At 37.9% G+C, this 13,380-nt stretch overlaps 1 protein-coding gene across 4 annotated transcripts in view; it reads left to right on the top strand.

The window, feature by feature from the left end:
* The window catches only part of SPIN1 (spindlin 1), an 81,809-nt gene that overhangs the window by 28,169 nt on the left and 40,260 nt on the right, over positions 1 to 13,380 (top strand). For 2 of the 4 annotated variants that reach the window (XM_055427528.2, XM_055427527.2), the window contains 2 exons: positions 2,714 to 2,927; positions 9,298 to 9,376. The exons of 1 other annotated variant lie outside the window; for it this stretch is intronic. In XM_055427528.2, the coding sequence (XP_055283503.1) occupies positions 2,922 to 2,927; positions 9,298 to 9,376 (85 nt within the window). In that variant the 5' untranslated portion in view covers positions 2,714 to 2,921. The remainder of the gene's footprint in view (positions 1 to 2,713; positions 2,928 to 9,297; positions 9,377 to 13,380) is intronic. One more of the 4 variants, XM_088838185.1, reaches the window with a different exon arrangement.

The raw sequence follows: 13,380 nt of genomic DNA, 5'->3' as shown, positions 1-13,380 counted from the left end.
CATCTCTTTAAGAGTTTTCAACAGATTGTTGTGATTCACACAGTCAAAGGCTTTAGTGTAGTCAGTGAAACAGAGGCAGATGTTTTTCTGGAATTCCGTTGCTTTCTCTATGATCCAGCAAATGTTGGCGATTTGATCTCTGGTTCCTCTTCTTTTTCTAAACCCAGGTTGAACATCTGGAAGTTCTCGGTTCACGTAATGCTGAAGCTTAGCTTGGAGGATTTTGAATATAACCTTGCTAGAATGGGAGATGAGTGTAATTGTCCTGTTTGACCATTCTTTACTACTGCCCTTCTTGGGAACTGGGATGAGTGAGGATTGACCTTTTCCAGTCCTGTGGCCACTGCTGTGTTTTCCAGATTTGCTGACATATTGAGTGCAGCACTTCACTAGCATCATCTTTTAGGATTTTAAATAGCTCTGCTGGAATTCCATCACTTCCACAAACTTTATTGTTTGCCTGTTAAACTAAAATGCCTTGTTCAGCTCATAGATAATCTGACCCTGCCCACTTGTGAATGGCTGCAAAAAAAAGATTTACACGTTCTCTCCAGAGGCGTGGCCATTCCTGGAGATATTTGCAAGACTGAAAACCCTTTTTACTTTACTTCCTCACTGCCTCAGTCTCTATTCTGCCTTTCGACTGTGGTTCTTCATTGCTTCTCTCTTGGGTTCTATAAAAGAACCTGGCATCCGGACCCAGACGGGATGGTTCTTTTCAGACGTTGGTCTGCCGTCTCCGTGGCCAGCCAGCTTGTCTCTGCACCTTGCCTCTTGGGTTCACTGCCCTGCTGTGCGGTGAGCAGAATGAGCACGGGCTTGGTGATACTGATTCCGATTTTTTTCATTACAGGCATACCTTGTTTTGTTGAAGGTTTGTGGCAGCCTGGCGTTGGCAGATGATGGTTAGCTTTTTTAGCAATAGAATCTTTTAAAATCAAGAGATGCATGTAGTTTTCTTCAGGTATAATGCTGCTGCATACTTACTTAATAGACAGCAGTATAATGTGAACATAACTTTTATATGCATTGGAAACCAAAAAATTCATGTGACTCACTTTATTGTGTCGACTTAAAAACAACTTGAGAGTTAAGTTTTATTTGGGAGAAAATGAGGACTGCAGCCAGGGAGACAGCATCTCATATAGCTCTGAGAGACTGATCCAGAGGTAGTGAGGGAAAGTGAATATAAAGATTTTGGTGAAGGGGGAGTTCAGTGCGATCAAACTCTTATCCTAATAAGAGGTTTTCTGCTAGTCATGAGGAGCTGATGTCTTCATGAAGGGATTTAGTGCTTTTCTAGATATGAGGAGATGCAAAGATGGGGTCATGAAATCAGTTCTTGAAAATATCTAATTATCTAAAGACCTGTTTCACCAGATTCTGTGGAGCACAGAATGCCTTATTCTCTACCCTGAACTCCCTCAGGGGGTGTTGAGGGTCAACAGCTGCATCAGCACAGTGTTCAATCTCCACAGAGGCAGATGGCAAACACCAGTTTGTAGTTGACAATTGACGATAATTGCTTTATTGTGGTAGTCTGGAACTGAACCCGCCATATCTCTGAGGGATTGCCCTGTAACTTACTGCCACTTGAGATGCTATCTCCTTTGCTTACTTACTTGTGTAGTGTCTCTCCCCTTCTACCTTAGCTTCAAACAATAGTCATTCTGAATATTCATTGAATTATAAAGTTCATTTGATTTTAAATTTCCCTTGAGATTTTCTAAAGTTTTACTTGTGTAGTTAAGAATTTTTTACCAGTTAAAATGATTCCTTTTCCCCTTGTTATTTAGACTTTTTAAATTATTTTAACTGTTTTTTTAATAGTTTAGTCTCTAGAAAATGCATTCCATTTAGTTCTTAAATCTGTGAATACATGGCTATAAGTTGTAGATACGGTAACTAATACATGAGAACTGAATGTAGTCAGGTGGTTCAGTTTGTGAACTGAAATTTGTGGTAGATATTTTTGTGTTTTTTGAGAATATGTTTCCATAGATGTTTTACTACGTGGACTGTAAACCGGACCCAAATTTGGTTTAAAGGATAAACCATTTTTATAAGATGATTTAACTTTTTGCATGGGAATGAGTGAAAATTTCTTTAAGGGTCCTCCAGAGTGATTGGATCTTTCCCTCTGGTTTCTGGAATCTTGGGAGCAGAAAGGGAACTGCTAAGTCTTATTGACTGTAATCCCTTATCTTGCCCAAGTCTTGTGGTTTACCGACCTTCCACCTAGCAGAGGCTCAGGCTTGAAGTAGATTCCAGTGTTGGCTCATCCTCCAGCAGTTGTTCTACTGTGTACCTGCTGCACCTGGTTCTCACTCTTGTGTCTTGCTGGGTCTTTTTGTGTCTCATCAAGAAGATGCGCTGTGCCGGTCTAAATCTTTCTTGACATACCAGTGTCTACCCTTTTCTGATTTCTGCCAGCAAAATGGATTGGGATACAGTGTGGGAAGCCCAAGGCTGTATTATGTTCAATTGACCGCCAAGGAACTGCCCTTTTCTTTGTTGAAGGGTCTAGTACTTCCTTTTCTCTTGCTTCTCTGTGCAGTCCTTGGCACCGAGGACTGAGAAATTAATTGCTTCTGGGCAAAGTGCGTTTTCACTGATGTTACATTTAAAATAATGTCACGTTTGATGGCTTACTTGGAGAAGTTTGCTCTTGTGTGATGCTCTAGTAATGAACTGTTATTTCACTGTTTTACAGAGTACTTAAGATTTCACGTATTTTTGCTGAACTTGTTAAAAAAAAAGCGCTTGGGATGATGGATTAACAAGAACATTGAAATTCTGTGAAAAGTTTCAAATTGGAGCATATTGAATTTTCACCCTAGTCCAGCAGCTGTGCTGCTCACTTAAATACAGATGAATGAAGACCCCATTCGGAAAGACACCTGGCCAACGGTCCAGAGCTGATGCAGGTAGGCAGTGCAGTTCTATACTTACTTTAGTACAATAAATTTGAAACAGTTGTAAAAATGGGGAATGCTCTCATGTAATTCCTCGTGTTTTGCTAAAAGTTTTGTGATTTCTAGTATTTTATACATGTGAAAAACACAGGTTTAGGTTTTTGAAAGGTAGGGAATCATGTTAATTTTTCCTCTGGTCTTTTGCAGTGAGTTATGGATGTCCAGTAAATTTAGCAAGTGAATTGTAAATACTTAAGAAGTTTATAGTAAGTAAAGGTTTTATCATTGGTTTTTGAAAGAAGTGAAAGTGAGATGACTAGGTGAGTATGAGATTTAGTGAGATTTAGAGTATTTAATAGGAAAAAAGGTAAACTCAGTTTTTTGTATATTTATTTGAAAGAACTTTACTGGAATGTAATGTATGGAAATGAAATTAATATTTAATAGAAATTCTTACTTTTGTGGCATACAGCTGATACTAGAAGTTTAGACTTTGCATAGTTTTTGTCTACCCTAGAAAACCAAAAGGTCAAAATCTTATAGGCTACAAAATAAAATAGGTAAGTAATATATTCTTTTGTTGTTGTTGTTGTTTAGTCACTAAGTTGTGTCTGATTCTTTTTTGATGCCATGGACTGTGTAGCCCCCCAGGCTTCTCTGTCCATGGGATTTCCCAGGCAAGAATACTGGAGTGGGTTGCCATTTTTTTTCTTTAGGGATCTTCCTGACCCAGGGTTCCTGACCCAGGGATCCAACTTGAGTCTCCTGTGTTGGTAGGCAGATTCTTTACCACCGAGCCATCAGGGAAACCCAATGTTCTCTTTTGGACTTACATTTTTCTCCATTCCAGAAATACATTTGAATATTGAAAACATCTGTCAAATATAAGTGAATCTGAGAATTCAGCTAGCAAAATTACTAATCTTACAAATGGTTGCTGTGTGGTTTAGAATTTATTATATTTATTTGCTATGGAGTTCGTAATTCCTTTGTAGAGGAGCCACAGGGATTAAGATTTTAAATTCCTTTATCTCTTTGATTTTAGTTCCTCTCTTATAAACATTGATTCAACTGTTAGATTTGTTGATAAGATTAACTTGCAGTCATGGTGACAGACTGGAGTGTAAGTCAGCTGAGAGTTTACTATTCTGATTCCAACTCTCATCAGTTCTATCTTGCTCGTTTTTTATTTCTTTACTTCTTAAAATTTTTAAAATAATTTGTTTATTTATTTTTGTTTACACCAGATCTCTGTTACCACGATCAGGTTCTCTAGTTTCTGCTAGCGGGGGCTGCGCTTTGTGGTTCATTGCTGTGACTTCTTGATGCAGAGCACAAGCTCTAGACACGCTGGCTTCAGTAGTTGCCACATGCGGGCTCTGGAGAGCAGATTCAAGTTGCCACATGTGGGCTCTAGAGCGCAGGTTCAGTTGCCACATGTGGGCTCTAGAGCTCAGGTTCAAGTTGCACACAGGCTTAAATTGCTCTGCGACACGTGGAATCTTCTCAGACCAGGGATCGAACTTGTGTCCCCTGCATTGGCAGACGGATTCTTATCCACTGTACCACCAGGGAAGTCCTGTCCTGCTCTTTTACTAGCTGTGTAAACATTGATGCATTTTGTATCTTCTTAAGCCTTGTTTTTCCTTATCTAAACAATAGTACTGTTATGTATCTACTGGGGTTATTATGAAGAAATACATGTGTTTTTGTGTGTTAGGTGCTTAGCTACCTGCCTACCACGTTATAGCTACTCTGCAAAAAACTTTGTTTTTGTTGATCATACTATTTTAACAAAATGTTTATTTCATCTCATTTGTTGCAAAAATTGCTGTCAACAAAAGTTGTTGATCAGTGAACCCCCATGTTTCTGTAGCTTGAAACAGTAATTGTATCCCAAGTGAATTGTATCCCAGGTGAATTCATCACTCCTATTTTCTTCATTGATTTAAGGTCATATTCTTAGTTAGGAGAGAGAATTGATTAGAGTGATGTGTAGTATGGTATAAGTAATTGAAGGAGCCAAACCAGGAGATGTTACTGTTACGGGGGAGATTGTCTAATCCTAGTCAGTACTTTGATCTTACATTTTCTTATCCTTTGATAATTTCTTAGAGCATGTGGCATAGCACTAAAGACAGAGTGGGTACTCTGTAAATTCCAGTTGGCCTATTGTTTAATATTTGCACATGTAAGATCTTGGGGTCATTTATTTTTCACTGTTATGTATTATACTCTTACATTAATGATCCCTTGATCAGTATTATTTATAAAATTATCTTAATCATTTTTCCTGTTAACATAAACTGATATAAATCCTTATATCAGTAAAAAATGTGCCCATTAACAAAGTTCACCTGGAAAGGGGGTTTCTTATTTTCATGCATCAAGAAACCTAGATAGACATTCCAGAGTTGCTATGGTGGCTCAGATATGCCCCTAGTCTGGTGCCATCTCAAAACTGAAGTGGGGAACCTTCAGTGTGTAACGCTCCTAGGGTATTTCTCTTCTACTGTGGGCCATTGGATATCTGGACTTATAAGGCTCCTAGAGCAAGTACCTGAAGAGAAACAGGCACAGATGCATGGTGTCTTCTGTTGGGAGTCCTGAAAGTTATATGGATTCATTTTTGTTGCATTTTATTCATTGATGCAGTCTCAGAGGTCTGCTCAGGTTCAAGGGAGTGGGCGTGTATTCTGCTCTATGTGAGAAGTGTCATAGAATTGTGGTCCTGTTTTAAAACCACCACAGTGGGCAAATCCTAATACCTGACAGTGTTTGTCATTAGGGCATGTGTGATCAATAAAAATTTGAAAATTGAATATTTGCATTGTCTCTATATACATAGTTCAGCATAATAGGGATTTCTGTTTTTTAAATAACTTAGATTTATCTGTGTAATTATGTTGAATTTTAATTGGTTTCTGAAGTGCTAGTTTATATATACCTAATGATGTTGAGCCACAAGTCCTTTTACCTGATAAAACTTTTTTTCGTATTTTCCCCGCAGAGTTAGCCTCCATTTTTACCAGTTTATCAAATATAAATTTTCTCCCTTTATGACATATTTTAATCATACTGAAAAGTACAGGGAATGGTAATAATAGATGGATGTGCCTAATACTCAGATTAACAACTATTTTTACTATATTCAGATGTTTTTAAAACCTCGATTTTTATATCAATCAATAGAAATTCATGAGTGAAATGTCAAATAGTGCCAAGACTTATCAAAAAGTAGGCATTCTGTTCATTTTGATTTTTGCCTTCAGTATTTGTAAATAATGAGTATACAAATTTCTCTTTATTAGATACTGAAACCTGTTCAGCATTCTTTTTCACATCTTTTCCTCTCATTAGCCTTTTTATTTTTTTTTCTTTTTGTTTTTTTAAAACAATGCAGTCTGTTTAATTTTTTTATTGAAATACAGCTAATTTGCAGTGCTTTCAGGTATTAGTTTCAGAGTTAGTTTCAGGTATTCAGCAACGTGATTCAGTTGTATATGTGCTGCTGCCGCCGCCGCTGCTGTTAAGTTGCTTCAGTCGTGTCCGACTCTTTGCAGCTCTGTAGACTGTAGCCCACCAGGTTCCTCTGTCCCTGGGAGTTTCCAGGCAAGAATACTGGAGCAGGTTGCCATTTTCTTCTCGAAGGGATTTTCCCGACCCAGAGATTGAACCTGCATCTCTTATGTCTCCTGCATTGGCGGGCGGGTTCTTTACCACTAGCACCACCTGCATATACATATCTGTTTTTCAGATTCTTTTCCATGATAGGATGTTACAAGATACTGAGTATTGTTCCCTCCGCTATATGGTAGGTCCTTGTTTACCTATTCTATGTATCATAGTGTGTTTATGTTAATTGGAAACTCCTAATTTATCCCCACCCCCCATTATATCTCCTTTGGTAACCATAAGTTTGTCTTCTATGTCTGTGAGTCTATTTCAGTTTTGTAAATAAGTTCATTTGTATTATTATTTTTTTTAATTTCACATGTAGGTGATAGCATGTGATATTTTTCCTTGACTTCAGTTAATATGGTAATCTCTAGGTCTATACATGTAGCTGCAGTGCTATTATTTCATCTGTTTTTATGTCTGAGTAATAGTCTGTTGTATATGTATACCACATCTTTATCCATTCATCTGTTGATGGTTATTTCTAGGTCTTGGCTGTTGTAGTTAGTGCTGTTATGAACATTGAGATGCATGGACTGCAGTATCATATCTAAGGTAGCTCTGATTTTAGTTTTTTAAGGAACCTCTGTACTGTTCTCCATAGTAACTGAACCATTTTACGTTCTCTAACAGTGTAGAAGAGTACCACACTCTCTATAGCATTTATTGTTTGTTGACTTTTTAAAGACTGTCATTCTGACTGGTGTCTATCAGTCAGATACCTCATTGTTTGTACTTTTGATTTGCATTTCTGTAATAATTAGCAATGTTGAGCTTATTTTCATATGCCTGTTACCCATCTGTGTGTCATCTTTGGAGAAATGTCTGTTTAGATCTTCTGTCCTTTTTTGATTGGGTTGTTTATTTTTTGATACTAAGCTGTATGAAGTTGGTATATTTTGAAAATTAGTCCCTGTTGGTAGCATCATTTGCAAATATTTTCTCCCAGTCTTTAGATTGACTTTTTGCTTTGTTATGGTTTTCTTTGCTGTACAAAAACTTTTTAAGTTTAATTAGATCCCATTTGTAAAAGTTTTGCTTTTATTTCCATTACCATAAGAGACAGAGCCAGCTGCCCCCTCCACTCCCCCCACTTCCCGAAATATTGCTGCGATTTATGTCGGAGTGTTCTGTTTTCCCCTAGGAGTTTTATAGTACCCAGTCTTACATTTAGGTCTAATTCCTTTTGAGTTTATTTTTGTATATGGTGTTAAGAGAATGTTGTAATTTCATCCATTAACATGTAGCTGTCCAGTTTTCCCAGCAGTACTAACTGAAGAGACTGTCTTTTCTCTGTTGTATGTTCTTGCCTCCTTACAAACTCTCAATTGTATATTCTTGCCACTCACAAACTCAAAGTGTGTGAGTTTATTTCTAGGCTTTCTTTCCTATCCATTGATCTCTATGCCTGTTTTTGTGCCAGTACCGTGCTGTTTGATTACTGTATCTTTGTAGTATAGTCTGAAGTCAGGGAGCATGATTTCTCAGGTGTGTTCTTTCTCAAAATTGCTGTGGCTATTTGGATTCTTTTGTGCTTCCATACAGATAAAATTTTTTGTTCTAGTTCTATGGAAAAGACCATTGGTAATTTGAAAGGAATTGTATTGACTGTAGATTTTTTTGGGTAGTGTGGCCATTTTAACATTATTGGTTCTTCCATTTTAAGAACACAGTATATCTTCAATTTCTTTTCATCAGTGTTTTATAGTTTTTGAAGTTCTGGTATTCTGCTTCCTTAGGCTTTATTTTTAGATAAATCTCTTTTTTAATGCTTTACTATTATTTTTTGATATTTATTTATTTATTTGGCTCCTGTTCATGGATCACCGCCTTGTTGTGGTAAAGAGGCTTGTGTAACTAGAGATTTCTTCAAGAAAACTGGAGATATTAAGGGACTATTTCATGTAAGGAGGGGCATGATAAAGGACAGAAATGGTAAGGACCTATCAGAAGCCGAGTAAGAAGGGTGGCAAGAATACACAGAAGAACTGTACAGAAAAGGTCTTAATGACTTGAATATTCACGATTTTGTGGTCACTCACCTAGAGTCAGAAACCCTGGAGTGTGAAGTCAAGTGGGCCTTAGCATTTACTACCAACAAAGCTAGTGGAGAGGTGGTAGAATTCCAGCTGAGCTATTTACAATCCTAGAAGATGATGCTGTTAAAGTGCTGCACTTAATACATCAGCAAATTTGGAAAACTCAGCAATGGTCACAGTACTGGAAAAGGTCAGTTTTCATTCCAATTTCAAAGGAAGGCAGTGCCAAAGAGTGTTCAAATTACTGTAGAATTGTACTTGTTTCACTTGCTAGCAAGGTTATGCCCCAGATCCTTCAAGCGAGGCTTCAGGAGTTTGTGAACCAAGAACTTCCGAATGTACAGGCTGGTTTTAAAAAAGGCAGAGGAACTAGAGATCAGATTGCCAACATTTGTTGGATCATAGAGAAAGCCAGGGAATTCCAGAAAATCATTTACTTCTTCTTCATTGACTTTGCTAAAGCCTTGACTTTGTGGATCACAACAAACTGGAAAATTCTTAAAGAGATAAGAATACCAGACCACCTTACTTGTCTCCTGAGGAACCTGTTTGCAGGTCAAGAAGCAACAATTAGAGTGGGACATGGAACAACTGACTGGTTCCAAATTGGGAAAGGAATATGACAAGCTGTATATTGTCACCCTGTTTATTTAACTTCTATGCAGAGTACATCATGTGAAACGCTGGGCTGGATGACTCACAAGCTGGAGTCAAGATTGCCAAGAGAAATATCAACAACCTCAGGTATGTAGATGATACCACTCTAATGGCAGAAGTGAAGAGCAACTAAAGAGCTTCTTGGTGAGGGTGAAAGAGAAGAGTGAAAAAGCTGGCTTAAAACTTGATATTCAAGAAACTAAGGTGGCATCCGGTCCCCTCACTTCATGGCAAATAGATGGGGGAAAGTGGAAGCAGTGACAGACTTTATTTTCTTGGGTTCCAAAATCAACATGGACAGTGACTGCAGCCATGAAATTAAAAGACACTTGCTCCTTGGAAGAAAAGCTATGACAACCCTAGACAGCGTATTAAAAAGCAGAGACATCACTTTGCTGACAAAGTAGTTAAGCTATGGTTTTTCCAGTAGTTAGGTATGAATGTGAGAGTTGGACCATAAAGAAGGCTGAGTGACGAAGAATTGATGTTTATTAATTATGGTGCTGGAGAAGACTCTTGAGAGTCCCTCGGACTGCAAGGAAGTGAAAGTGGTCAATCCTAAAGGAAATCAACCCTGAATATTCATTGGAAGGCCTGATGCTGAAGCTCTAGTACTTTGCCTACCTGTTGTGAAGAGCAGACTCATTGGAAAAGACCCTGATGCTTTGAGGGCAAGAGGAGAAGGGGGCGACAGAGGTGGTGAGATAGTAGATAGCATCACCAACTCAACGAACGTAAATCTGAGCAAACTCCTGGAGACAGTGAACGACTGGGGAGCCTGGTGTGCTGCATGGGGTCACAAAGAGTCGGACATGACTTAGCGACTGAACAGAAACAACAATAAATTTATTTGGCTGCACCAGGTCTTAGACGTGGCCCATAGAATCTTCGATCTTCATTGCAGCATAGAAGATCTTTTCATTGTGGCATGTGAAACCTTATTTGTAGCATATGGATCTAGTTCCATGAGCAGGGATTGAATGCATCCCCTCTGCATTGGGAGCATGGAATCTTAGCCACTGGACCCCAGTGAAGTCCTTAGAATCTTTTTGATGCAGTAGTAAATGAACTTGTTTCCTTAATCTCTCTTTCTGATACTTCATTGTTAGTGTACAGAAATACAAATGATTTCTGTATATTAATTTTGTATCCAGCAACTTTATCAAATTCATTGATGAGCTCTAGTAGTTTTCTGATAGCATCTTTTAGAATTTTCTATGCATAGCATTATGTCATCTGCAAACAGTGACAGTTTTACTACTTCTTTAAACGTCTAAAAAAGCTTTGGCTAAAAATGTATTTATTGTTTCTGTCATGATTACCACATAAATATTGAACGTTTGAACCAAGTAATGCAGTATGGTTACTTTTTTTGGGTACATTATGTTTTTCTTGGAGTTTTGTGATTGCTTTTTTTTTTTCTATTTGTTTAAGTTTCTTTGCAAGTTGAAGTTTCCTAGAACCTCTAACAGCTTTATGAAACTCCTCTCAGTATAATTTCCTGCATGCTGAATGTAATAGATAATCCATCTGTCCTTGTTTTTCTTAAGAGAGTTTTTTTCTATCACCTTCTGTCATTTTCTATTCTGTTGATTATTCTCTCGATCTGATACAACATTGTCATCCTTGGGGTTTCTCTTTTATATGTTAGATTCTCCTTTTTCCTGGTTGCTGTGCCTTTGTTTCTTAGTGTGTACTCTTGCCTAGCTGAAGTGTGTATAAAAAAAGTTTCATGAATAGGCAGTGGATGAATTTATCGTTAGAAATCTACAGGTGTAATGTATAGTGATTCATTCATATCCTTTTCAGTTCTCAGATTTACTGAAATTGTCTCTAATAACAATTTTCAAAAATGCATATAAAAAGGGCTTCCTTGGTGGCTCAGTGATAAAGAATCTGCCTGCCAATGCAGGAGACATGGGAAGATCCCACATGCTAAGGGGCAATCAAAGCCGTGCACCACCACTATTGGGCCTGTGCTCCGCGGCAAGAAACACCGCTGCAGTGAGAAGTCTGCACTGCAACAAGAGAAGGCCCGCGCAGCCAAAAATAAATAATAAAGTAAAAGTAAATTAAAAAAAAAAAACGCTAATTATTTTGAAACTTGTGTCTGGATGAGCTTGTTAAAACAGTTTGAGTGTATATAGTTTTTCTTGCCTGTTATTGTTTAGGACAATTCAAGTGACTGTACTGTTAGATGAATCACAGAACAGTTTATTTTGTAAATTACACTTGTTTTTACTCACTTCAATCAACAAATAGATGTAACTGTAGCTACCTAGTGAAGGGTCTTGTTCTGTTTTCCGCTGGAAAATCTGTGATCCTCAGATGGATGATATGAAGCCTTTGTCAATAACAAACTAATCTTAGTGCCCAATTAATATATACATACCTACCTGTTCTTCTGTTACTTGCCTTTTCACTGAACTGTACGTAGTGGTGACCTCTTCTTAGCAACATATAGAGAAATGGTTCATGGTTCTTTACAATTGAATAGTATTCCATTGTGTAGAAGTACGAAGTTAGTTTGTAGAGTAGTCATTTATTTGGACATTTGTGTTGTTTCTACTCTCCTGCTATTGGAAATAATAACTGCAATGAATAGTCTTGCCCATTTGTCTTACCACTGTCACTGGGATAGATTTCTTGAGGTAGCACTGAATCAGATCTTAAATATATATGTAGTTCTGTAAGATACCCTCACCTTCCCCTGTATGGGCTTTGTACCAGTTTGCATTCTTGCCAGCAAGTAATTTGTCAGTGTTTCTTACACAGTCTTGCCAGTGATGTATGTCGTCAGCAGTGTAGATTTTTTTCCATCTGATGGACGAGGAGTGGTATCACTGTAGTTTTAAAGGCCTCTTTGGCCTTTTTCTGTTCTTATCTCACCCGTTTTTTTCTTCTCTGCTTTCTGAAAGTCTTTTGATGTCAGAGATAATAACTTTTGTCTGTGTTATTACTAATTTATCTTACACGCTGTTGTGTGGCAGCTTCTTGGAGAAAACCTTTTTGAGTCCCTTGTCTCTTGCTCCCATCTGTATGGGTCTCTTAGCCTACTTCTCAGGAGTTGTGCTGGACTTCTGACATGGTTTCTTGAGTCCTGTGTGTCTACAGTGCTTTTCTCTCAATTTCTGGAGTATCTTCCAATAATTTTGAGAGATTTGTTTAAGCTGTAGATTTTCAAGCCCATACGTGAATGTAAATGCCAGTCGGTAATTTATCTGATTACAGAATTCAGGCTTTGAAGTAATTTTACCTCAGTTTTGAAGGCATCGCTTACCTCTTGTTAATCTAGCCCAGTGTTGATGGTCAAAGAGTAAGTCTAGTACCTCTGTTTTTTATAAAGAATTTTTAAAAAATAGACTGTTTTTGTACAGAGCAGTTTCAGGTCATAGCAGAATTGAGCCACAGGTGCAATGGCTCCTCATATATCCCGTCTCTTCAGTGTTTCCCAGCAGCAGCATCCCATACCCAGTTGTACTTTTGTTAAATAAAAGCATTTGTTACAGGGACACATCATCATCCTAAGTCTGTAGTTCACTGTAGTGTTCACTCTTGGTGATGTATGCTCTGTGGGTCTTGACAAATAAGTAATGACACGAATCCACCCTTAGAGTATCATACAGAGTGGCTTCACGGCCCTAAAATTCCTCTTTGCTGCAGCTGTTCATCCCTGCCTCCCCCTTAACCTTTTATTGTCTGACCTTTCATTGTCTCCATAGTTTTTGACTTTTCCAGAATATCATATAGTTGGAGTCATAAAATATGTCAACTTACCAAGTTAGTATTACGGATTTAAGTTTCCTCCATGTCTTTTCATGGCTTGATGGCTCTTTTTTCTTTCAGTACTGAATAATCTGTTGTCTGGATATAGTACCAAGTGTTTATCCATTCACCTACTGAAGGATGTCTTGTTGATTGCTTCCAGGTTTTGGTACTTATGAATAAAAGTCCTATGAACATCCATGTGTAGGCTTTTATATGGATATAAATTTTCACCTCCTTTAGGTAAGTGTCAGGGAGCATAATTTCTGGATCATATGGTAAGAGTTTTGTTGCTGCTGCTGCTAAGTCACTTCAGTCGTGTCCGA

This window comes from Moschus berezovskii, chromosome 7 (genome assembly GCF_049115385.1).
Source record: "Moschus berezovskii isolate FMDL1 chromosome 7, NW_MosBer_1.0, whole genome shotgun sequence".
NCBI classification, from domain to species: Eukaryota; Metazoa; Chordata; class Mammalia; order Artiodactyla; family Moschidae; genus Moschus; species Moschus berezovskii.
Note: the sequence above shows the minus strand (reverse complement) of the source record. Positions and strands in the feature narration are given on the sequence as shown.